This window comes from Octopus sinensis, linkage group LG2 (assembly GCF_006345805.1).
Source record: "Octopus sinensis linkage group LG2, ASM634580v1, whole genome shotgun sequence".
Taxonomy (NCBI): Eukaryota; Metazoa; Mollusca; class Cephalopoda; order Octopoda; family Octopodidae; genus Octopus; species Octopus sinensis.
The window spans coordinates 69074157-69100611 of record NC_042998.1 but is presented as its reverse complement, the minus strand read 5'-3'; the positions used below and the strand labels follow the sequence as shown (position 1 = coordinate 69100611).

At 38.1% G+C, this 26455-nt stretch overlaps 1 protein-coding gene across 1 annotated transcript; it reads right to left on the bottom strand.

The window, feature by feature from the left end:
• On the bottom strand, window positions 1-26455 carry LOC115232599 (cell division control protein 6 homolog). Its single transcript, XM_029802571.2, has 11 exons — window positions 26354-26455; window positions 21087-21182; window positions 19040-19330; window positions 17391-17593; window positions 15853-16019; window positions 13905-14011; window positions 8453-8592; window positions 7680-7842; window positions 3608-3816; window positions 1924-2064; window positions 1-216 (listed from the first exon to the last, which is right to left on the bottom strand). Exons 2-11 carry the CDS (start codon window positions 21175-21177, stop codon window positions 127-129), a joined length of 1602 nt encoding a protein of 533 aa, XP_029658431.1. The 5' UTR covers window positions 21178-21182; window positions 26354-26455; the 3' UTR covers window positions 1-126.

The following is a 26455-nucleotide window of genomic DNA, read 5'->3' as shown; positions in this document are numbered from 1 at the left end:
TTTATATATTAAAATAATCTCAGTGTTACAAAACAAAATTAAAATATTCATGTTTTCTTTAAAAATACAAAAAATGCTTTACAAATATAATTACATATTTTACACATTGATGGATTCTTGTAGTATTTATGGTAAACTTCGTTCCATTATACTGGATAATAACGTTTTATCTTTGAATGACCATTGTAAGTCTTGCTCGCTCAAACGTAGGGAGATCTGAAATCAAAAATCAAATCCAATTAAAACTTAACAAAATAGTATTTGATTAATTATTTTCTACATCCTAAAACTTCTATACAAGCTTAACAAAAGATTCCATTGATGAGGTTCCTGTTTTAAAGTGACCAAAATTTCACATTAATTTATGTTCCAAACACCAGCTTGATAATGTCAAAGTTATTTTAATAAATTCTTTGTAATTTTAAAAGTTAACTGAAGCATCTGGCATTCATTATTTACATTTGACGGATATTCATCTTCATCTTGTTTGTTGTTAACACATTTCGGTTGATATACCCTCCAGCCTTCATCAGGTGTCTTGGGGAAATTTCGAACCTAGGTTCTCATTCCTAAAGTATTTTTCGATGTTATTATTGTTATTATTCAGGTCACTGCTTGGAATAAAACTTGGAATCGTGGGGTTAGTAGCCCGCGCTCTTAACCACTACGCCATATGCCCATGAGCTTTTTTGACAGAGGGCGTAGTGGTTAAGAGCGTGGGCTACTAACTCCAAGATTCCAAGCAGTGACCTTGAATAATAACAATAACAAAATCGACAAATACTTAGGAATGAGTACCCAGATTCGAAATTTCCCCAAGACACCTGATGAAGGCTGGAAGGTATATCAACCGAAACATGTTAACAAAAAACAAGATGAGGACAAATATCTGTCAAATGTAAATAATGTACATAATTCCCCGTCTCTTAAATATAGAACTGTATTACCTGGCATTCAGTCAGTTGTAACAAATGTTCCAGCTGATCTGATCAACATAACAGCTTCCTCATAAAATTAACAGCAGGTGGCTTTGAAATACAGGTACAACTCATTTTTGCCAGTTGAGTGGACTAGGGTAACATTTAAAAGTGCCTTGCTTAAGGATAGAATGCAGTGTCAAGAATCGAACTCACAACCTCATCATGAGCAGAAAACTCTAACCACTAAGCCACATGCCATCACAACTGAAACAAAATGTATTTCAACAGAAATTTGCTGATAAAAAGGTTGAAACTGCGACCCACATAAACCATGGTGAGATTTGAACCCAGAACACAAAAAATCAGGACAAACACCACAAGGTATCAAGTCCAATGTTCTAATTCCACCGCTCCACCATCTTGGACTGAGACTGTTTTATTGACCCCTAAAAAACCAGGAAAGGTAGAAATAAGGACACAGAGTCAGTCTACGACTATTTCATTAGAAATATACTTTTTACCATTTGCTTGTCTGTCATTGGGCTGCAGCCATGCTGGAGCACTGCCTTAAAGAGTTGAACAAATCAACTCTCAATACACAATTTTTGTTAAGATTGCTTTACTTATATTTTATTAGTCTCTTATGCCAAACTGCTAAGTTACAGAAACCTAAACAAATGAACAGCAACTGTTAAATAAGAGTGGGTACAAACACAAAACCACACACACACACATTACATGTAAATATTTGGTTGAAAAACCCCTTTGAATAAAAGTCAAAGGCAGCTAAAAAGGGAATTTTCAGCGGCAGTGGCACATGCGCACACACAGCGGTTTCACACCATTCTATCCTCCAAATTTACTCATTAGGCATTCATGGGCCTGGTCCAACAGAAAGACACTTGCCCAAGATGCCATAATGGGACTTAGGTGGAACCCACAAGGATGCAAAGCAAGATTCTAAACTACAAAGCCAGAGAAAACAAATAATGGATATACTTACTTTGGTCTTCCTTAAATCCTTGGCTTTTTTGGTTTGTATGATCCCTTGTGATTCTAACAGACTAGAAATACATACAAATTCTGACTGACCAACAGCAGTGACGTTACATTGATGACACACTTTTTTGAAAACATCATGAAGCTGAAAGATAAAATAAAAATTACATAATATACATAAAACAGTATGTATATCATCGCATTTATACAATGACACTAGTTTTTTTTTGGGGGGGGGGGATATATATCTGAGCAACTCCTAGATGGAGACTGCATTAAAAGCCCCTCACTCTGAAAAATGTCAGAGAACGAAGAGACACTGGTGTTTTGGCTTAGTTTTACCCCTTCAGTGACAAGCAGCATTGATCATTCAGAGCAAAGTAGGAATTTTTATTTGTATACAGAAATCAAACAAACAAAATACTGGCCAGGGTTAACACATACCAGCCATGTGCGGGTGATCATTCAACGTTCATTTCCCATGCTGGCATGGGTTGAACAGTTTGACAGGAGCTGGTAAGTCCACACCAGCCTCCACTGTGTTTACGCATGGTTTCTAGTTGGATGCTCTTCCTAATGCCAACCATTATACAGAGGTAATGGGTGATTTTTATGTGACACTAGCACTTTTTACATGGCACCAGCACAGTTTGTGGCAACACATACATACATTTATACATAGAGAGAAGTGGGGGAGGTACAGCTGTGTGGTTAACTTTGGTTCTTACATTGTCTTGAGCTCAAACTCACTGTGGCATACATTGGACAAGCATCTTCTATCATAACTCTGATTTGTCCACTACCTCTTCAGTGGATTTAGCAGACAGAAACTAAAAGAAGCCTGCTGTCTCATCATCATCGTTTAACCTCCGCTTTCCTTGCTGGGCATGGGTTGGACAGTTTGACTGAGGACTGGTGAGCCAGATAGCTGCACCAGGCTCAATCTGATCTAGCAAAGTTTCTACAGCTGGATGCCCTTCCTAACGCCAACCATTCTGAGAGTGTAGTGGGTGCTTTTACGTACCACTGGTATGAGAGCCAGTCAGGCGATTCTGGCAACGACCACGCTCAAAAGGTGTTTTTTATGTGCTACCTGCATGGGAGCCAGTCCAGCGGCACTGGCAACGACCACGCTCAAATGTTGATTTTCGAGTGCCACTCAGGTGGTACCGTCATCGGCCACGTCAGCGATTTTGATTTGTTTACACTTGCCTCAATAGGTCTTCACAAGCAAAGTGCAAGGATGCAAGCTGACAGAATCATTGCCAGACAAAATGAAATGCATAGTGGCAATTTTGTCAATTTTTACATTCCGAGTTCAAATGCTGCTGGGGGTCAACTTTACCTCTTATCCCTTATGTGGTCGATAAAGTAAGTTCAATTGAATACTAAGGTCAACCCATCTGACTTAGCTACTCCTCGAAAATTGCTGGCCTTGCACGTGCAAAAACGTGCCTGGCCATGGGGAAATATTTCCTTTCTTGGAAATAACGGCTGACAATAGGAAGGATACCTGCCTGTAGGGAATCCACCTCAAAACCCATCCACCCCATGCAAACATGGAAAAAGCAGACGTTAAAACAACAATTTTGATGACTACTGCAAGACCAGAACCATCACCGATATACTGGAATAATGCCATAACTCTTGGATAACAAATACCAAACAACAATAAGATAAACTCTTACATTTCCAAGTTCTACTTCTTTTGCACCTTTACCATGTTTCACCATTAAGAAAATGGAACATATAGCAATTTTCTGTTGAATTGGAACACTAGACATCTCTTCTGTAGAATTCACAATCGGTAATCCATAGACTTCAGTCATTATTTTAGAAATGTGGGATATGGTTATTTTCTTAGAACATTCAGTTTTGCCATTGGTTGTCTTGGAACCTGTACAAAAAAGGATAAATCACAATTGTTGTTATCAGATTTTACCAAACCAGGTAAGATTTGGTTATCGTGTTAAAAAACAATATGTGCAGGCCTAACTGGATGGTTAAGAAGCTTATATTCCAACAGCAACTTGGGTCAAGTGTTTTCTACTTATAGCTCTGGGCCAACAACAGCCTTGTGACTAGATCTGGTAGACAGAAATTGAAATAAGTCTATCATATACATGTGTGTGTGTGTACCCATGTCTTGATATTGTAAACAAGCAGTACCATCTTGGTGTTGTTCATTTCATCTTCTATGAAAAAACACATCTGGGAACAGGCGAGGGTTGGTGACAGGAATGGTATCTAGTCATAGGAAACTTGTCTCAAACTGTTTGACCAAGGCAAGCATGGAAAAGTGGACATTAAAACGATGATGCTGGTCAATCATAAGCTATATTTGAAGCCATTAGCCCAAGGTACCATATAGTGAGACTAAGCCTGCAACTGCATCATTAAGAAAAATAGTAAAGCCCAAAACAGACTCGTTAAGTTTTGTTCTACATCAAAATCCTGCCAGAGGAGTCAACCATTCACATATCAAAGTTCAAAAAAGGTAAGTTATGGGGGCGAGTCAAAAAGTAATGCCATTTTATTTAAGACATGTATAATTACCAACACAGGAACATGTATCATACATCAAACTGAAGCTGGTGCTCTATGGATCACATCCTTACTTCTCAACATAGTCACCATTTCTCTCAATAACAATGTTCCACTTTCGAATGAGAGTATATATCCGTAAGATTCTCTTGACAGTTCTTTGAGACACTTTGTAGTGATCCTATATAACGGTGCGCGCTCGCGCACCGTCCATTTTCTGTTTCGCGCGTGTGGAGTTGGTGCTTTCACCACCAGAAGTAGGACCATTTGCCTACGTGGCAGTTTAGCCGCGAGGCAAGGGGATCGTAGGACGTTGACCACCAGCGTCCAGCAGGCAGTGACTTGAGACACGGATATCGAAGGTACAACACGTATATTTCTCTCTGTCCGGATTTGATAGCAGCAGTCAGCCTTTTCATAGAAGAAGACGCATATTATCTTCGTTTCTCCCTGACATTTGTTGCCGACCACATCATCTTCCTTTCTCCGGACACCATCTTTGACCAGTGTCGTTAGCATTTGAACACTGTAAATTCTACAGCGATAAAGTTCAGCTCTGACACATGTATACCAAAGGGATACCAGATACACCACTTATTTGTTACTGTCATAAGAGAATAAAGTAGATATATATTTTTTACGTCTGCGTTTTGTGTTTCTTTGACTGGTAGAATCTGGATTATTAAAAAGCAACGGATAGTGATTGCTTCTTGCACCCAAACAGTGCAGAGAAGATATTCACATTTCGTTACACTGGTGACCCCGACGTGATTCTGGTCTTAAACCAGAGATCACTTAACAACAAAAAAATCCAGTTTTTCTGCCAAGTCTGAACACGATCAACTCTACGCATTCATCTTTCAACGATTTGTTTCCGGTCCCCTCAAACAGTTATAGAAGGAGCCTTTCTTATTCTTCAGCAATAATGACGGACGTCATCATATCAACGATGCTTTTTCTCTGCCGTCGACATCACCATCGTCGTCTTTCGACTTCACGTCGTCGTTATCTTCGTCGCCATCACCACTAAGCAACAATGTGTCTCAAGTCCACCACAGTCGCCTTCAACACCGTCGACCTCAACAAGATGTAAATAGCAACTCGCGGAAGTTTAGCCCACTCGCTGTTTCGTGTATACACACCGGGATTAACAGCCCAGCACTACCTGCGACATCTTCTGTTCCAATTTAACCTGTCACAGCATTGAAGCCACAACCGCTACACGATATGTGTTCAATCGGCATCTGCATTTGTGATCTCAACATTCTGTTACAGAACGAACTGCTATTATGCATCAGGCTATTATGGACTGGTAAATTAACTCCATCTTGTCTGAAATAGCCCTGAGAGACTTTTTTCCTATGCGCTGTATTTTTATTTTTTGCTCGCATTCACCTTGTTGTATTTCTGTCGCACACACGTACACACATAGTTAATACACACACAAATGCTATCTCTCTCACATTCATACGTCACACATGCCTTTTCTCGCTTCTTTTTTCCATGCTAATTTGCCTTTGTGGACACACCTCATTTCTGTAAGACCCTAGGGGTCACGTATACATAGAGAGGGTTGTTTGTACATTATAACGCGCCAGCATGTCACACTTTTGTTCCTGCACGAACGAGGCATATTCATTGCTGTTTTTCGGTCTGGCAAGCCCTATTGCATTCATGCACCTTTGCTCTGCACGTGTACTGCCTTGTTTTTGCAACACGTTTGCGTCAACTTAATTCTTTTCCCGACTCATAGAACGACGGATGTTCACATGCGCTGCGCCCATGTATAGGCGTAATTTTTTCCCTGTTAGACCCCTGTTGGTCACGTAATTAACAGAGAAAATTATCTGTCTCGCGCATCACACCAGCATGCTTGCACTGTCACCTTGCTAACCTTTCACTTTCAGCCAAAGCACTGTCTGCCTTTTGTGTTACTGGCGATCTATCTGTCGATTCCATTTCCTCTTCTGCAGCAATTGACTTAACTGCTATTTCGCAGGATCACCTACCTTTAGAGGAGTTGGATTTAACTTCGCCTAGGTTCATTAACTGTGAGTTTGCTTTCCTTCCGCTCCCTTCAGCGGAAGGCTCTATGCTTTGTGACGTATCCACCTTCACGAATGCACTTTTCATTTTGCTCATTTTTGAGTATTTTTTCTCTTTTTTCCTTTTGGTAAATTTCTTATGTATATTATAAATTCTGCCATTTTTGTATATTTTTTGCTATTTGGTTATCTGGTGTCCACCTTGAGTTTTATAGTCACTACAAGGAATTTTGTGTCGTGCTTAGGCACTGGAGGGGAGCTTTGTAGTGATCCTATATAACGGTGCGCGCTCGCGCACCGTCCATTTTCTGTTTCGCACATGCGGAGTTGGTGCTTTCACCACCGGAAGTAGGACCATTTGCCTACGTGGCAGTTTAGCCGCGAGGCAAGGGGATCGTAGGACGTTGACCACCAGCGTCCAGCAGGCAGTGACTTGAGACACGGCTATCGAAGGTACAACACGTATATTTCTCTCTATCCGGATTTGATAGCAGCAGTCAGCCTTTTCATAGAAGAAGACGCATATTATCTTCGTTTCTCCCTGACATTTGTTGCCGACCACATCATCTTCCTTTCTCCGGACGCCATCTTTGGCCAGTGTCGTTAGCATTTGAACACTGTAAATTCTACAGCGATAAAGTTCAGCTCTGACACATGTATACCAAAGGGATACCAGATACACCACTTATTTGTTACTGTCATAAGAGAATAAAGTAGATATATATTTTTTACGTCTGCGTTTTGTGTTTCTTTGACTGGTAGAATCTGGATTATTAAAAAGCAACGGATAGTGATTGCTTCTTGCACCCAAACAGTGCAGAGAAGATATTTACATTTCGTTACAACTTCTTCACTAGTTTTCACTTCCTCGTCACTGGATTATCATCTCTTCGGCCCCATGAAAGAGGATTGGAGAGGTAAACATTACTCCAGTGACAGAATTTGATAGGGCAGGGATACATGCTCTCATTCAAAGGTGGAACATTGCTATTGAGAGAAATGGTGACTATGTTGAGAAGTAGGGATGTGATCCACAGAGGACCAGCTTCATTTTGATGTATGATACATGTTCCTGTGTTGGTAATTATACCTGTCCTAAACAAAATGGCATTACTTTTAACTCACCCTTATAGAGATCAAAACTTTTATATAATTAAATGGCAAGTCCTACCTGCTGACGATATTTGTTGGAATCGCATCTCAGTTTCCATTTGTTCAATGGCTCTTCGGCAAATATCAAGGGCTTTCCGCATATCTCCTGCCATAGAAGCTACCTTACGAGCACAAAACTGTATAGCACTTGGTTCAAACACGTAGCCACAATTTAATTTCAACTTCAAAGGGGGAGGAGAAAAAAAGGGAAAAAAGAAAAATTGGTCTATCATTTGAAAAAACACAATATTTGAATATTAATATCATTTGGAAAAATACATTAATATTTGAATATTAATATAATATTAATTTTAACCCTATCGTTACTGTATTTATTTTTAAATGCTCTGTGTTTCTTTCAATTACTTTAAATATAACAAAGAATTTAGTAAAATAACTTCGTTATCATTCAGCTAGTGTTAGGAATATAAATTGTGACTAAAGTTTGGTGGAAGATTTTAATTCAAAACTTATGAAAACAAGACATTTGTATTACAGAGCCAGTTTCAGCAAGGTTGGTAACAAAAGTGTTAATCCAGCTATATCTGGCCCAAATATTCTACCAGTTTTTATGTTCAAACCAGCAAGATCCAGCCCCCCACACCTACCCTACAAAGGCATTCTAAAAATAATTACTTCACTTAAATCTCAGAGCTACAAGGTAATTAATACCAGATTAATTCAAAACAATCTGAATAAATAATTATTCCACTTGCCAGAGTAATCTGAATGCTAAACGGTTAGTATTAATATCTAAAATAAATATTTGAAGAATAAAGAAATGCGACTTACAACTTTTAACCGGTCTTCAATAACTTGAACAATTTGATCCCTAGTATATGGAGGAAAATTCATAAGAGTGGGTCTGAGATCTAATCGTGCCTGCAGCCTGGGTAAAATACGGTCTGTCAGATCAAGGGAGTTTGCTACACCTTAAAAGTTTTAATAATAAAAACAAAAATTTGATTATAGACAAGATTTAAATATAAAATGCAAATTAATACATCAACATTATTATGTTCAATGAAAATTCAATTTGTTGGCAAGTTAAGACAAGTGGAAAAGAGATTCCCCACTTGAAAAACATATACATAAGCAACAGGAAGAGGATCTGGATGTAAAACAAGGTCTTTTTAGATATTTGTCTAATCCATGCCAGCATGAAAAGAAAAGGAGACAAAATGAAAATCTGTTTATATAAATTCCCTTGTTTTAAATCTTTAAAATAAGAGTTTAATAAAACAGCTTTATTGGTATGAAGCCGGTGTTTCAAACATTATTTAACAATTTAGCATTTAAACCAGCTATCATCTCTGGTTCAAATATTCTGTTTTATGTTTAAACTGGCCAGACTTGGCCTCTCGCACCTACTCTACAATGTCATTCTGGTAATAAACAATCATATTTTTTTTCTTTTATTTGTTTGTCATTTGACTGTGGCCATGCCGGAGCACCACCTTTAGTCAAACAAACAGACCCCAGGATTTATTCTTTGTAAGCTTAGTACTTATTCTATCGGTCTTATTTTATCTAACCACTAAGTGATGGGGACGTAAACACACCAGCATCGGTTGTCAAGCTATGTTAGGAGGACGAACACAGACACAGACGTATATATATATATATACACACACACACACATATATACACGACGGGCTTTCAGTTTCCGTCTACCAAATCCACTCACAAGGCTTTGGTCGACCCGAAAACTATAGTAGAAGACACTTGCCCAAGGTGCCACGCAGTGGGACTGAACCCGGAACCATGTGGTTGGTAAGCAAGCTACTTACCACCATCAAAATTATAAAACCACAAATACACCATTAATTCAAAACATTGTGAATAAATATGCATTATGTTTGACAGAGCAATCAGAGTATTAAAGGGTTAATGTGTAATTTTGATGGAAGCTTTTAATTTAGATCGAGGTCATTGCCAGTGCCACTGGACTGGCTCCTGTGCAGGTGGCATGTAAAAAACATCATTTGAGCGTGGTCGTTACCAGTACTGCCTGAGTGGCCCTCGTGCCGATGGCCTGTAAAAGCACCCACTACACTCTCGGACTGGTTGGCGTTAGGAAGGACATCCAGCTGTTAAAACTCTGCCAGATCAAATTGGAGCCTGGTGCAGCCATCTGGCTTGCCAGTACTCAGTCAAATCGTCCAACCCATGCCAGCATGGAAAGCGGACGTTAAACAAAGATAATGATGATGAAAAACAAAAAGTTAATATCATAGAACCAGTGGGACTCTCAAGTAAGTTGGCATCAAAAGGATTAAGCATAAAAACTACATAAATTCCCTAAGATAGTTATAATGGTAAACTCTGGTTGTTTTTTTTTTTACTTTTATTCTCTTCATGAACATTAATTTAGAATTGGTGTTTAATGAAATTCTTAACCAATCTAAAAAACAGAGAAACTCAAGAGAATACAGTCTGATACATTAGGAGTGAATTCTTGTAAGAGACCACCCTCTACCACAGCTTATAACTAAGCAGGCATAAACCTGTTTGTACAGACATCCCAATATTCAAATCATTGTACACTAAACTGTATCACATGAGTCATTGAAGAAGGGAAAACCTCCTCAAAAGACTCAATTAGAGAATCATAATTATATACAGCTGAGTAACTTTTAAATGAGTTGTAACAGATAGGGGAGATATTGGAGCAGATCAAAAATAGAGAAGAAAAAACATCAATTATGTGCACAATTAACTTATTGCTTTCTGCACTGCAGGTCACCACATGCTGAATTCTACTTATTGTTGATAATACCTAAATGTAGAATTGTATTGGATTACCATTGTTTGAATGCCACATAACAAACTTTGGCATAAGAATCTCTTAACCCTTTTGATACCAACCTGTCTCAGATCAACCCACTAGGATACAAATTCTGTATTAACCCTTTCGATACCAATGTGCCTGACACTGCCTTAGTTCTGTGATACAAACTTTTTGCTTTGAAGTGATCTAAAAGCTCCCCATCAGAATTTTCTAAACATTTATGTTCCAAACACCAACTTCATAATAAACTGATTTTACTAAATTCTTCAATATTTTCAAAATCAAATGAAACAAATTCTATAGGGTGGCCATAAAGTCATGCACCATCCTGCAATATGTGAAAATGCTAACATTCTCTTTTTTTTTTTATTCTCTTTTCATAACTTCCAATATTACTCACAAACCATTCCTCATTAGATGAAGGCAGATAATCAACAAGGCGGGGACAAGGTAATGGTGTGGTGTGGGATTTGCCACAATCAAGTAATTGGATCATTTTATATGGAGGGCTCTGTGACAGATGATCCATATCCGGACATGCTTGACAAGAAGATGATACCTCGTGCATTCACTTGGAAGGGGAAATCCTGTCTAGTTTCAGCAGGATGGGGCTTCGCCCCATTATGCATTACGGGCTCATGATTTTTCTGAATGAACATTTTCCAGGCAGATAGCTCGGGCATCACGGACCATTTGAATGGGCACAATGGTCACCAGATTAAACTCCCATGGACTTTTTCTTCTGGGGCTACATTAAATCCCTTGTGTATTCTGAAAGGATTCTACAAAAAACTGTTGAAGCATTTGAACAAGTCAACGGCAATGAAGAACTATTTGAGATGGTTCATCACAATTTCAAATTCCGTATGAACTTTTGTTTAGAGCTACATGGCCAACAATGAGCATTTGTTATGGATTGCCTACTTCATGGCTAATAAAGCATACTTGATATCTCCCATGGTGCGTGACTTTGTGGCCACCATGTATATTTCAACAGAGCTAAAACATAATAGTTTAAAACAAACTAAATACCAACAAAATTTCATTTTAAGTTTATTCCAAACATCAATATAATATTAAAGTGATTTTACTGTATTCCTCATTTTCAAAATTAATTGAAACAAAAGCAACATATTTTAATGGAGGCACATAAAACACACCATTTGAGCATGGTCATTGCAACAGTAATTTGTTAACAAGGAATTTCAACATCACTGATTTGCTCAAATGGTTTCAGCTGCATGGTTGAAAAATTCGCTCTCTAACCACATGGTACACATAGCAACATGGGTAAGTATTTTCTAGTATAGCCCAAGAACAATCAACGATAAATGAAATCTAAGAAAAAGCTGTCAGTGTGCGTGTGTCAGCTGTCACTTTGTGCCTGGAAACCATATGAAATATCTGATCCCTTCCTTGAAAAACAGTTAAGGATTAACAACAGCAAGGGTATCTGGCTGTAAAACAACACCTCAAATATATTTGTATAACCCATCCAGACATGGAAAAATGGAATGAAATAAAGACAAAATGAATACTCTCACACACACAATAGGTTTCTATACAGTTTAGATTTAATTCCACTTAGATTTATTGATCAGTTCAAGGCTAGAGTAGAGGATACATACCCCAAGGGAGCACACAGTGAAATCTAAAACCACCAATTATGGAGCAAACTCCACAGCCACACTTAAGATGATGTCAAAGATTTTAATCATCGACTGATTTTATGTTGAGAAGTAAAGGACAAGACTCCAAGCATGCTTTGGTTTGATCAGGCAATCAAATTAAAATGCGGACCATTAGTGCATCATCATCATTTAATGACCGTTTTCGATGCTGGCATGGGTTGGAGGGTTTGACAAGGGCTGCACCAAGCTCCAAATGTGTATTTTGGCAAAGTTTCTATGGTTGGAAGCCCTTCTTAATGCAAATCTCATTACAGAGTGTATTAACAGCTGTTTTAAAGTAAAACTAGCAGCTAAGCCTGGTTTCACCCAGACAGTTTGGATGATGTGGCTGTAAAACCTGTTCTGTGTAAGCATTCGACTTGTTTGGGCACGCTTACGTTAAAAAACAATTTTAGAATGACTTTTTTTTCTGTCAAAACGCTAAAAATAACTAACAAAAAAAAACCAAGATTCAACAAAATCAAAAAATAAACCATCCCTGTTCCATTGTGCACGCGCACACACACACACAAATCCCCTCTTTTACATATACACATATATTCACAGAGTTGAAACAAGTATGACATCACTTATTCATCTATCACACCTTCCTTTCTCATTCATAAACACAAGAGTATTATTATAATAGATTATCTCAGTAACCAAGGGAGCTATGAAAAAATACAAAACCCAGCATCACCACCGGATCATTCAACACATCTGTGTAAATTTTCGCGCAATTCCACCCAGCCGTTTGACCGTGAATCCCAAGACAAGAAAGAATTGCCCATGTCAAATTTATATGTATAGATTATATTAGATAAACTACAAAAGAAAAAAAATAGAAAAGATTAAAAAAATGTATTAAATGTAACTGCTAGTGCAGGATTTGAGTAACCATTGCATCCCCCCATCCATACATCATCCCATCATTCATCCGATTTAATTGTTTCTTCCTCACTGTTGTTTTGTCTGTCCTTGTATTATCCCCTCTGTATTTCACCCCTTGTGGCTAATAAAGAATTAAGAGTGTGTTGGGTGCTTTATACATGGCACCAGCATGGATGCTTGTTATATGTTACCTGCACAGGTGGTTTGTATGTGGCAACAACAATGTTGATAAAATGAAACAATAAATAAGACTATTCCATAACAGATCTATTGTAAGTCAATAGAGAAATTCAGATAGAAAATGAAACAAGAATATCCTTTGGTAAGGTCATTCAGTCGGAATGACCAAAATAGAAATATCACAGATTTATTCTACATAAAAGCAAAGTTGAATTATGATAGGTTTTACTCTAAACTATTGGGTCAGTGAATAATTATTGCACTTTTTTTTCAACAAAAACATCTTTAAATGACAGTCTGGACTGTCTGCCAAGCAAATGGGAAGCTGTAATTGAAGTAGATGGTGAATATGCTCTGGAATAATCATCTAACCCTTTCGTTACTGTATTTATTTTGGGATGCTCTGTGTTTCTTTCATTTACTTTAAATATAACAAAGAATTTCGTAAAATAACTTGGTTATCATTCAGCTAGTGTTAGGAACATAAATTGTGACTAAGGTTTGGTGGAAGATTTTAATTCAAAACTTATGAAAACAAGACATTTGTACTCAGAGCCAGAGCCGGTTTCAGCCGGGTTGGTAACGAAAGGGTTAAAGATGTTTTTGTAAAATATTATTGTCTTTGTTGAAAAAAAGAGCTGCAATAATTATGCCCCAACCCAATAGAAACAGGAATAATGTAACAAATTTTTTTAATGAATCTAATCCTTACCTATTAAAACAAATGATGAGTTTGAAAGGGCTGGCCAACCAAAGAGTTCATAGAGTACTTCATGATGTTTGTTGTCCAATTGGTCAATCTCATCCAAAACAAGGACACTGAAACAAAAATATGGTTATTAAAAACAACGTCAATAAAGTTTTGACCACTTTTCCATTCTTCTATAAGTTAGACAAGTGTCTTTGAACATAGTTTTTTCTCTCTAGCAGCATGCTTTTGCTGTCACTAACCCTCATTTGTTTCCAAATAAAGTAATTATTTCTCTTTGTTCTTTATAAAGGAAACAGCTTAATGGCTACACATGGATGTGTGGTTAAGAATCTCACTTTCCAACATCATCATTTGGGTTCAGTCCCACTGCATGAAACCTTGTGAATGGAATCGGTAGATGGAAAGTGGAAGCTTGTGTGGAAAAGGAGGTTTTCAAACAATGACGTCAACAGGCTTCCTTACAGTTTCTATCAACCAAGATTTCACTCACAAAACACTGATCAGTTCAAGGCTTATAGCCGAAGGTACTCGCTTAACCCTTTTGTTACTGTATTTATTTTGAGATGCTCAGTGTTTCTCTCAATTATTTTAGATTATAACAAAGAATTTAGTAAAATAACTTAGTTATCATTCAGCTAGTGTTAGGAACATAAATTGTGACTAAAGTTTGGTGGAAGATTTTAATTGAAAACTTATGAAAACAAGACATTTGTACTCAGAGCCAGTTTCAGCCGGGTTGGTATCAAAAGGGTTAAGACGTCATATAGCTCAGAAGCAAACTTTTTAATCACACAGACAAGTCTACTTCTAATTTACTCTCATTTGCCATTAATTAATTAAATGGAATTTTCATGGATAAATACAGATACTGAAAATTCCAGGACAAAGTATCCCAAGAGTTGCACATTTATAGAAAGGGGTATAATTTGATGACACTACATGGAACAACAGAAAAACTTCCTACATTTTACTGACCAGTGATGCAGCACTGGACAGGTGAGAACAGGTGCCATTATCTTCTACTCATTTCAGCCATTAGACTGCAGCTATGCACGAGGAATATTTTAGGCAAATGAATCAATCTCAGTATTTTATTTATAAGCCTGGCACTTATTTTATCAGTCTCATTTGTTGAACTGCTAATTTACAAGTATGTAAACAAACCAACACCAGCTGTCATGCAGTGGTGGTGAGGTAACAAACACACAGAGGAGTGTGTGTGTTGGGGGGCTCCACAGAGGCAAAATGGCCGAGTTCCTTTCGAGCGTTGAGCCTCATGGAGGCAAAGTGGCAGAGTTCCTTTTGAGCATTGGGCTTCACAGAGGCAAAGTGGCAGAGTTCCTTTGGAGCGTTGGGCCTCATGGAGGCAAAGTGGCAGATTTCCTTTCCAGCGTTTGGCCTCACAGAGGTAAGGACTGAGACCTTTGGCCATAATGTTGTACTTGAGAAGACCCATCAAGCTGAGCAAAATCGCAGTTGTGGCAGATACTAGTGCCATGCCAGTGGCACATAAAAGCACCCATTACACTCTCAGAGTGGTTGGCATTAGGAAGGACATCCAGCTGTAGAAAACCTTGCCAAATCAGACTGGAGTCTAGCACAGCCTTCAAGCTTACCAGCCCTGATCAAACTGTCCAACCAATGCCAGCATGGACAACAGACATTAAATGATAATATATAATGGTCTTCTTTCAGTTTCTGCCTCCCAAATCCAGTCACGGCTTTGGTCAGCCCAAGGCTATAGAAGACACTTGCCCAAGGTGCCACACACCGAGACTGAACCCAGAATCGTCACTGTTTGAAATATAATTCAACAGGAAATTCTGATGAAAGCTTTTAGTCCCAAACAGGCTGGCGTCAAGAGTTAAATGGACCATTAACAAAGAGCCTGCAAAAGTCATGGGCTTAGCAAGTAGTGAAAGAAAAAGAAAAACTGGAAGATACTTACATGCTTTTTTTACTGCTCGTTATGATTTTTTGTAAGGATTTCAGTAGTTTTGATGTTGACTTAGAATATATCTCGCCAGTCAGTTCAGTATAGATTTTCTTATAAATATCCCAAACATCATGGAAAATCATGCAGTTCAGATATACAACTTTGCAGGAATTATTAACCTAGAGAAAACGGTAAATTTATTAAGTAGTGTTAAAACATTACACACACACAAGTTTCTTTCAGTTTCTATGTAACAAATTCTTTTAAGAGGCTTTAGTCAGTCTGAGGTTTTAGGAGACACTTGCCCCAAAGTGCTATGCAATGAGATCGAATCCAAAACCGCGTGGTTGGAAAGCAAACTTAACCACACAGCCACTGCTTGCATATAAAATAAAGTCGCAAAACATAGTTTTGAGCTCGAGACCTCTGGCTAACAGGCCCAGAAGACTTGAACTGCAATGTATTCATGTATATAAATAAATAATCAATTCAAATTTTTTCCACAAGGGTAGCTTGGGGAAGGGCATTAAGTCGCTTACATCGACCATAATGTATAACCGGTACTTATTTAATCGACCACGAAAGGATGAAAGGCAAAGTCAACCTCAGCAGAATTTGAACTCAGAATGTAAATACAGGCGAAATACTTCTAAACATTTCCCCTGGCAAGCTAACGATTCTGCCAGCTTGCTACCTTATGTATATATAAATAATGATAGAGAATTAAGTCAAAAGGTGAAGTAATATATATATATATATATATATATATATATATAATATATAATATTAATATATATACACACACACACACATGCTGATAAGAAAAAATCTAGATTTCTCTAAAGATGTCACTGAACACTGCTCAGAAAAATCTAGACTTTTATGTCTGAATATAATAGGGAAAAGATACGCCCATCTTGTTTCTGTCATTATTAATATTTCACTGTATGTTGCCCAAGTACTTACTCCTACATGTGTGTATATATATGTGAATATATATATATCATATACGAAAGAGTAACATTAATTGTCAGCAAAAATAAAATACAGGTCAGCTTTGCCTTATCTTTTCCAGGTCAATAAAATAAGTACCAGTTGAGCACTGGAGTCGATGTAATCAACTTACATCCACTCCTGAAATTACTGGCCTTGTGCCAAAATTTGAAACCAGTAAGAAACGTTATTTTCAAATTATGAACAATTTGATAGAATTCTGTACTTAAAATCCTGTCTTACAGTTCCTTATACATTGGTGTTAAAGCTCCTCACTCTTCAAAAAGTAGGCAAAGTATTTCAATAAACGTTAACTATGAGGTAATGAAACACGAGAGTTTCACCTTTTAAGAAAACCACCTTAGTCAATTTGACAAAATAGCGAGATATATCATACTGAACAAACTACAACAGACATAAAATGGGATCTCAAGCCAAGGGACATAACTTACAAGACGCTTGATCAAAGACAGCCATAACACTAAAAATTCCTGTGGCGATAACTTTAAACATATAACAGCAAAAACATGATTAAATTTGTAATACATCATACTTACTTTTAAATGCTTGATTATTTCTGTAAGAACGACAGTCTTCCCTGTTCCTGGAGCACCTGATATATACATACTACTGCCAGTTCTTGAAGAAATATGCTTAGAGAGAAATGTATTAATTCTTGATTGTTCTTCCTCGCGACAGATCACTTTTGCTGGATGGGCCGTGTGTAATAACTGCTTTGTTTTAGAATAGTTCTCACTAACTGTCAATAAAATAAAATTTTAAAATATTCACAATCAATGATCTCAAAAACATTTCAATGGTTTACAGGTTAAGCACACAAACAGTCACCATATTTCTTCATAAGACACTATTTTATATTTGACTTTTTTTAACTGAAAAAACCTGGGTACAACTTATACAAAAGGCAGAGCTGACAAGTTAAAATATAAAGGGGAAAAAACTTAGTGCCAGGATTCAACACTAAATAAGGATTGCAATTTATATGCAAGTAAATATTCTTTTATTTGTTTCAGTCATTTGACTGCGGCCATGCTGGAGCACCACCTTTAGTTGAACAAATAGACCCCAGGACTTATTCTTTGTAAGCTTAGTACTTATTCTGTTGCTCTCTTTTGCCGAACTGCTAAGTGACAGAGACAAACAGACACACAAGTACATATATATAATATATATATATATTATATTGTTATGACCTGCTGTCGCTCAACTCAGACTCCGGAACCTAAGTCGAGCGACGACGACTACGCTCAGTCAAATCAGAAATCCACCACAGAAAGCGGGGGTGGGCAGCGAACTTTGCTTGACCGGATAAGGGTCAGAGGTACTTTCTACCCTCATTAATTTCCCTTACCGGTGACAGGACAAAGACCCATTACTTCTTTTCCCAGCCTGTCCGGCTCCAACCAACGAAATTGGGTCATAGCATTTTCTCGTCTTTTTGACCTCCGCAACAATATTATATACGATGGGCTTCTTTCAGTTTCTGTCTACCAAATCCACTCACAAGGCTTTGGTGAGTCTGAGGCTATAGTAGATGACATTTGCCCATGGTGCCACACAATGGGACTGAACCCAGAACAATGTGGTTGGTAAGCAAGCTACTTACCACACAGCCACTCCTGTGCCTGTATATTATTTTCAATGTGATGACCATGAAGAATTAAGGTACAAATATGACATACCTTGGTCTCTAAGTCTAGCAATCTTGAGACCTGGCCATTGCTGGACCATGAGGGGAAATGATGGTAAACAGAAATTGACCCCATGGGAGAGTCTATGTAAAAAAGTCTTACCATCTCATTCCATGTACATGTTAAATGTCTCCTCAAAGTTAGAGGGGAAAAGGTCAGGAAATACAACAACCAATTACACCTCCTAACAATGTTTTAACAGTTTCATGTGATATAAACAAATGAGGCAGATTTTAAAATTAGAATGGTTCATGGACAAATGGATTTCAGAGGTCTAATCTGCATGAATGCAGGTGTGTATGTGTGCCAATGACAAGTTCTCTTACTTGAAGAAAATAAATCCTTTAAAAGGTCAAAGAGTTAACTCTTTTGTGGATTAAATAAACATGCAACCAAACAAACATACACTGGTTCATTCAACTGATTTATACTAGCAATAAATGTGCCGAAAAGAGAATTTAATATCAAATGGTGCAAAGAACAAATTAACGAACCTATTTTGGGTGATTTAGCAGGAATCTTTGAATATGGAGTTTCATCACCCCAGATATTTCTTTTGATTGGAGATAAACAGGGTCTTGCAGAGTTTAATGGAGTTACTTTGGGTTTTGGGGGAGAATATAAATTCTCATCAGAGACCTTAGGTGATTTCACTTTATCGGATTTTTTCATAGGGGAGATAATCTTGTTAGCTGATTTATCTGAATGTCCAGGTATGGACTCCAATGATGCATGACTGCGAGTTACTGATGCACGACTTCGAGTTATTGAAGAGGATACAGAATCTGGAAAAAAATAAAGTTTTCTTCAAATAACTGATTCTTGAAACAAGAGGAAAAATAAGGTAATTAATCACAATTACAGAAATTATTAAAAAATAACAAAAAAATTCAGCCACAATAAAATGATTATTATTTACATTTTCTCCTGCAAGTCTGAAGTCATTACTTTAGCTCCTGATGTCGACTTAACAATTTAGCATTCAGGTTTCTATGCATTACTTTGTTGCTTTGCGATTTCAAAGTGTTTATTTTTAGAATATTGTAAAGTAATACAATTCTATATTTAAGAGATGAGGAATTATGTACGTTATTTACATTTGACGGATATTTGTCCTCATCTTGTTTGTTGTTAAGACGTTTCAGCTGATATACCCTCCAGCCTTCATCAGGTGTCTTGGGGAAATTTCAAACTTGCCTTCTCATTCCTAAGGTATTTTTCGATATTATTATTATTCAGGTCACTGCCTGGAATCAAACTCGGAATCTTGGGGTTAGTAGCCCGCGCTCTTAACCACTACGCCAGGTTCAAAATTTCCCCAAGAAACCTAATGAAGGCTGGGGGGTATATCAGCCAAAACGTTGTGTTAACAATAAACAAGATGAGGACAAATATCCATCAAATGTAAATAATGTATTGTAAGGTAAGTGTGAGAAGCTGGATCTGCCCAGTTTAAATGCTAAAGGGTGCAATAATGGATGAGGTGTAGTCAAAAAGTATGAGACCTTTGGCCAAAAAACAAGTAATATTACAAAACACACCATTTTGATTTAGTCTTCTTCAAAGTATTCACCTAGGGAGTCTACAGACTTCTGCCAGTGTTCCTGCCACTGCTGGAAACATTTATGGAAATCACTTTTGGGGATACTGTAGGGCTGTGCCTTTGAATTTTGTTTAATGTACTCTGTTGACTCAAATCTCCTCCTTTTGAGTGATTTTTTTGAGCTTTGGGAATAGCCAAAAGTCGCACAGAGCCAAGTCTAGGGAGTAGGAAGCCTGACGAAAAAGTGGTGTGTTTTGCTTGACAAGGAATGGTTGTATATGGGTGGAATGAGCAGGTGCATTGTCATGGTGGAGTTGCCAGTTCTTTGCTGCCCACTGGTCAGTTCGTTTTAGCCACACAACTTTATGAAGGTGACAAAGGACCCCCAGGTAGTATTCTTTAATTGTCTGGCCACAATGTGGCTCAATGTCCACTGAGGTGCAGCCATCTTTGAACTGGTTGTGCCTCTCCTTTATTTGTTTTTCCCATAGCATCACCTCCAAAGGCCTTCTGAATCTTGTCGATAGTCTGGGCTTGCGTCTCACCAAGTTTTTGGCAGAATTTGATACAGCATCTTTGCTCAATGCACTCGGTGATTTACATTCAAAAAGAGAAATCACACAGCACACTCTTTACGTCTGTACTCAACATGTTACTGCAGGCAAATGGCTCAACCTACAGACACGAACATTTTTGCGCATGCTCAGGAAGGACATAGCCACCTAATACTCAAGCGGATTTTGCTTACACATTTTCTATGAAAAATATCAAGGGTGGATGCTTTTTTGACTACATGTTCTACATATCAGCATAGTGAATATTTCTACTCACTCGTGCCCCTAGTTGAGGTACGGGTAATCTTTTTCCAGAAGTAAGATGAAACACATTAAATGATAATCTGCCATCATTTCTTTTTAAGGTTCCAGCCAAGCAGCTGCAGTGTGTTATATCAGGTCATATATTTAACTTTATACATGAATAATAAAAATTTAACAAACCTTTTTTCTTGGAGGAGACATTCTTTGCATTTGGTTTAGATTTCCTAACTTGAAATTCTAATTTTCTTTGAACAAGTGTTGTAGGCCTCATTTTTCCTTTAATAAAATAAAACAGAAACTCTGTCTCAATGGTGACATTTGTTTACAAATACAAGCTTCAAATATAATGGAGGATGGTTTATGTAAAATCAATGACAAATACGTTAACTATATATATATATACATACATACATACATACACAACACCTTCCACGCTGCAATTGCTTTCGTTCCAGCACACGATCTCAGATCAGGTCACTTGCTATGCAAGTACATCTCCGTATGTGTGTGTGTATCATCATCATCATCATCATCATTTAACGTCCGCTTTCCATGCTAGCATGGGTTGGACGGTTCAACTGGGGTCTGGGGAGCCCGAAAGCTGCACCAGTCCAGTCAGATCTGGCAGTGTTTCTACAGCTGGATGCCCTTCCTAACGCCAACCACTCCGAGAGTGTAGTGGGTGATTTTATGTGCCACCGACACAGGTGCCAGACGAGGCTGGCAAACGGCCACGCTCGGATGGTGTTTTTTATGTGCCACCGACACAGGTGCCAGACGAGGCTGGCAGACGGCCACGCTCGGATGGTGTTTTTATGTGCCACCGACACAGGTGCCAGATGAGGCTGGCAAACGGCCACGATCGGATGGTGCTTGTTACGTGTCCACAGCACGGAGGCCAGTCGATGCGGTACTGGCTACGGCCACGTTCGGATGGTTTTCTTGTGTGCCACGTGCCACAAAGATACAAATTCCATTGATGTTCATCTATTTTGATTTGTTTTGATTTTCACTTGCCTCAACAGGTCTTCACAAGTGTCACAAGAAGGAAGGTATGCACAGGTGGACTGACTACGTCCCAGGTAGGGGCCATGGGTTATGGCCTGACTAGTCTTGCCGGGTCTTCGGATGGTGTTTTTATGTGCCACCGACACAGGTGCTAGATGAGCCTGGCGAACGGCCACGATCGGATGGTGTTTGTCATGTGCCCACCGCACTGACTACAGCACTGATGGATTTGTGTGCCACAGGCACTGGTACCACAAGATACAAATTCCATTGATGTTCATCTATTTTGTCTATTTTGATTTGATTTGATTTTCACTTGCCTCAACCGGTCTTCACAAGTGTCACAAGAAGGAAGGTATGCACAGGTGGACTGACTAGTCTTGCCGGGTCTTCGGAAGGTGTTTTTATGTGCCACCGACACAGGTGCCAGATGAGGCTGGCGAACGGTCATGATCGGATGGTGTTTGTTACGTGCCCACAGCACGGAGGCCGGTCGATGCGGAACTGGCTACGGCCACGTTCGGATGGTTCTTTTGTGTGCCACCGGCACTGGTACCACAAAGATACAGATTCCATTGATGTTCATCTATTTTGATTTGTTTTGATTTTGATTTGTTTTGATTTGATTTTGATTTTGATTTTGATTTTCACTTGCCTCAACAGGCCTTCACAAGTATCACAAGGAGGAAGGTATGCACAGGTGGACTGACTACGTCCCAGGTAGGGGCCATGGTTTATGGCCTGACTAGTCTTGCCGGGTCTTCGGATGGTGTTTTTATGTGCCACCGACAGGTGCTAGATGAGGCTGGCGAATGGCCACGACCGGATGGTGTTTGTTATGTGCCCACAGCACGATGGCCAGTGATGCGGTACTGACTACGGCCATGTTCAGATGGATTCTTATGTGCCACCGGCACTGGTACCACCAGCGGTACTGACTACTTTTTATGTGCCACCGACACAGGTGCTAGATGAGGCTGGCGAACGGCCACGACCGGATGGTGTTTGTTATGTGCCCACAGCACGATGGCCAGTGATGCGGTACTGACTACGGCCACGTTCGGATGGATTCTTGTGTGCCACCGGCACTGGTACCACAAGCGGTACTGACTACGGCCACGTTCGGATGGATTCTTGTGTGCCACCGGCACTGGTACCACAAAGATACAAATTCCATAGATGTTCATCTATTTTGATTTGTTTTGATTTTCACTTGCCTCAACAGGTCTTCACAAGTGTCACAAGAAGGAAGGTATGTACAGGTGGACTGACTACGTCCCAGGTAGGGCCCACAGGTTATGACCTGACTAGTCTTGCCGGGTCTTCGGATGGTGTTTTTATGTGCCACCATGTTCCCACAGCACGGAGGCCAGTCGATGCGGTACTGGCTACGGCCACGTTCGGATGGTTTTCTTGTGTGCCACAGGCACTGGTACCACAAAGATACAAATTCCATTGATGTTCATCTATTTTGATTGATTTTCACTTGCCTCAGCAGGTCTTCACAAGTGTCACAAGAAGGAAGGTATGCACAGGTGGATCGACTACGTCCCAGGTAGGGGCCACGGGATATGGCCTGACTAGTCCTGCCGGGTCCTCTCATGCACAGCACACTTCCATAGGACTCGGTCATTTCCTTGGTGAGACCTAAAGTTCGAAGGTCGTGCTTCACCACCTCGTCCCAGGTTTTCCTGGGTCTACCTCTTCCACAGGTTCCCTCAACTGCTAAGGTGTAGCACTTTTGCACACAACTATCTTCAGCCATTCTCGTCACATGACCATACCAGCGCAGCCGTCTCTCTTGCACACCACAACTGACACTTCTTAGGTTCAACTTTTCTCTCAAAGTACTTACACTCTGACGATTATGAACACTGACATTACACATCCATCGGAGCATACTGGCTTCATTTCTTATCCAGCATTTTTACAGATGAAGGTAAATTATATACCAAATTACGCATATGTATAGACACAGACATGGTTATGTGATAAGTAGTTTGCTTCCTCACCACATAGTTCTGGGTTCAGTCCCACAGCATGGCACTGAGAGCAATTATTTTCTACAGGGACAACCAAAACCTCAAGTTAACAATGCATAGATAAGACTGAAATCAATTCTAGGTTCCAAAAATTTTATCACTATAACTGTAACCTACATCGGAATTTGTAATGAATTTTCTTGGTTTGGTGGGAGGTGCGATAAATTACACACATCGACTTTTTCTTCATAACTCTGAAAAGTGCAAAGTTTTGGATGGACTTTTCTAAAAATACGTTCCATGTGATGTAGAGTATTATAATAATCTGATATGAAAAATAAACCGTTTTCTCATACGTTTTGATGAGGTGTATGAATTATTCGCTTACACTCGCCAAAACAATTATTTCATATCAAATTTAGACAAGATCGTAATCCACATAGTCCGAGGCGCTTTTGTGGAAAATTTCATGTAAAAAATGCCTTTTTCAATGGGTTAAAAGGAAACAAAAATCGGAAAAGGGGTACACTACAGTCGAGGTGTTCCAATTATCCCAAACCTCCTCAAGAAAAAACATTTTCCCTCAAATTGCGACACGAACGTAATCTACATCATCTGAGCTGTAATATTAGAAAATTTGTCACAACTACAGTTATAACAACTAAATTTCTTTAAGACAAACTTTATCGTCTTAGAAAACAACACCTTGGTTAATGTGGTTTTAGGTGTCCTGTATCCAGGATAAAGACGGGCTGGTCACGGCTAAAATGCCCTTGACCAGAGGTCTGTTCAATCATGGCTGCCTTGAGACAAACAACAACTTGTTAGAAAGGCGCTCATAGATATAGCTACCTAATTTACCACAAATTACACCCTTTCGAATTTATATTCTGCAAAATGTGGTCGTTCATAGTCACGTATTTGACCATAACTAACATGATAGTGAAGTAAAAAAAATTTTTTTAATTAACTTTTTAAAAGAATTTCGATTGATGAAGATTAACAAACTATTTTAGAATGAATGAAAATGTTAATGGCGAGTTGTACTCATTGGATAATTGTATTTTATTTTTCATTTATATTTATCAATAAATCGGTGGAAGACATAATTAAGTCATTTATATAACATTTACTGATCCTCCTTCAATTTTCTTTTACAAGAAATATATACACGTACGAACATCAACTGACTTCATTGTTTTATAACAGAAATTTTGGTCAATATAAAGATCTTCACACGTGAACAAAAAAAAAATAGGAACAGTATTTTTTCATAATTTTAATTTTCCTAGCAGTAGCTATCAATTTATTTTAATTAACAAATAAAAAGTGAATAATTTATTTAAAAAACACGATTCTTTCTACAAGGAGGAAAAATAAAATTTTGCGCCGTTGAGTCATTCTTTAAACCGAAAACAATATTGGGGGAAATCTTACATCTGTCTAGCTTTGAAGGTGAAATTTGTTTTTTAAATAAATCTGACCATCAAAATAATTGGAAATCGATCGATCGTTTTTAGGTAAAAAAAAAAAAAATTCCATCTTCGAAGTAATGTACCCAATATTGGAAGTGATGCCCATACGAGTCCATTCTTAATAAATAACAGCGAAACAAACTTCGAAAAGTAAAAATGATCGAGATCAAAATTCAAGTCTTATATATCGAAGAAGAAAAAAAGCAAAACAAAGCAAATAGATTCTCAAAATTCTGAAACTCGCGTTTTCAAAAGTAGCTTTTAACTTAAACAAAGACCTCTGATATAAAACAGAGGGAAGCTCATAAAAAACAAATAGGATTCACTGAGTATCTTCAAAAGTTTTTAACATATGGTGCTTTATTGTTTATGTTTATAAGATATACATTAAAATTGTAATTAGTCTTAGTAATTACAAGCTTCATCATTAGCACAAAATAGTAACACAGTACGATTGCAATACTTGAATGTCTACAGAAATTTTAAGATGTTATTCTATATCACCATAATTAAATCAATTTAATTAATCTTAGTAGTCACCTATGTAAAATGATATAAAATGAATGAAATGTACTAAGTCGTTTTCATTTGGCCCCTTCCGATTTGTATCGGAGGTTGTTCACTTTACCAGTAAATTTGTTCGCAAATATTTATATATTTAAGATTTAGATGCATAAGTTTTGAGGTGATTAAATACAGAAACGGTTTGAGACGGTAAAATGAATGAATTAAATGTCTTAAAATTTATTTGTTTCGATCGTCAAATAAATGTTTTGAGATGATAAATGGACGAAATAGGATTTTGCGGTACTAAAACGAAGTGATTTGGAATGTTAAATGAATTAAATATGTTTTGAAGAGTTAAATAAACATTATAAATATATTTTGAAATGGAAAATACACAAAAAAGAAATGTTTCGAAATGGTAAGTAGATGTAATAAATATATATTTCGAAATAATAAATTGAATAAAAATGCTTACAGAAAAAAACCCGCGAGATTATGATGTTGGCGACACACAGCTGACTATGTAGCAACCTCTTAAAGTTGGCGCCAAATTACTTAACATGTAACCAAGAGGAAT

What these genes read in the sequence shown, in the direction of transcription:
- LOC115232599 (XM_029802571.2), bottom strand. Translation starts at nt 21,177, where the DNA reads ATGAGGCCTACAACACTTGTTCAAAGAAAATTAGAATTTCAAGTTAGG. An exon ending in TGTCTCCTCCAAGAAAAAAG is followed by an intron (nt 19,331 to 21,086) that starts GTTTGTTAAATT and finishes ATTTTTTTCCAG; the next exon opens with ATTCTGTATCCTCTTCAATA. An exon ending in AGGATTTAAGGAAGACCAAA is followed by an intron (nt 217 to 1,923) that starts GTAAGTATATCC and finishes TTTTGATTTCAG; the next exon opens with ATCTCCCTACGTTTGAGCGA.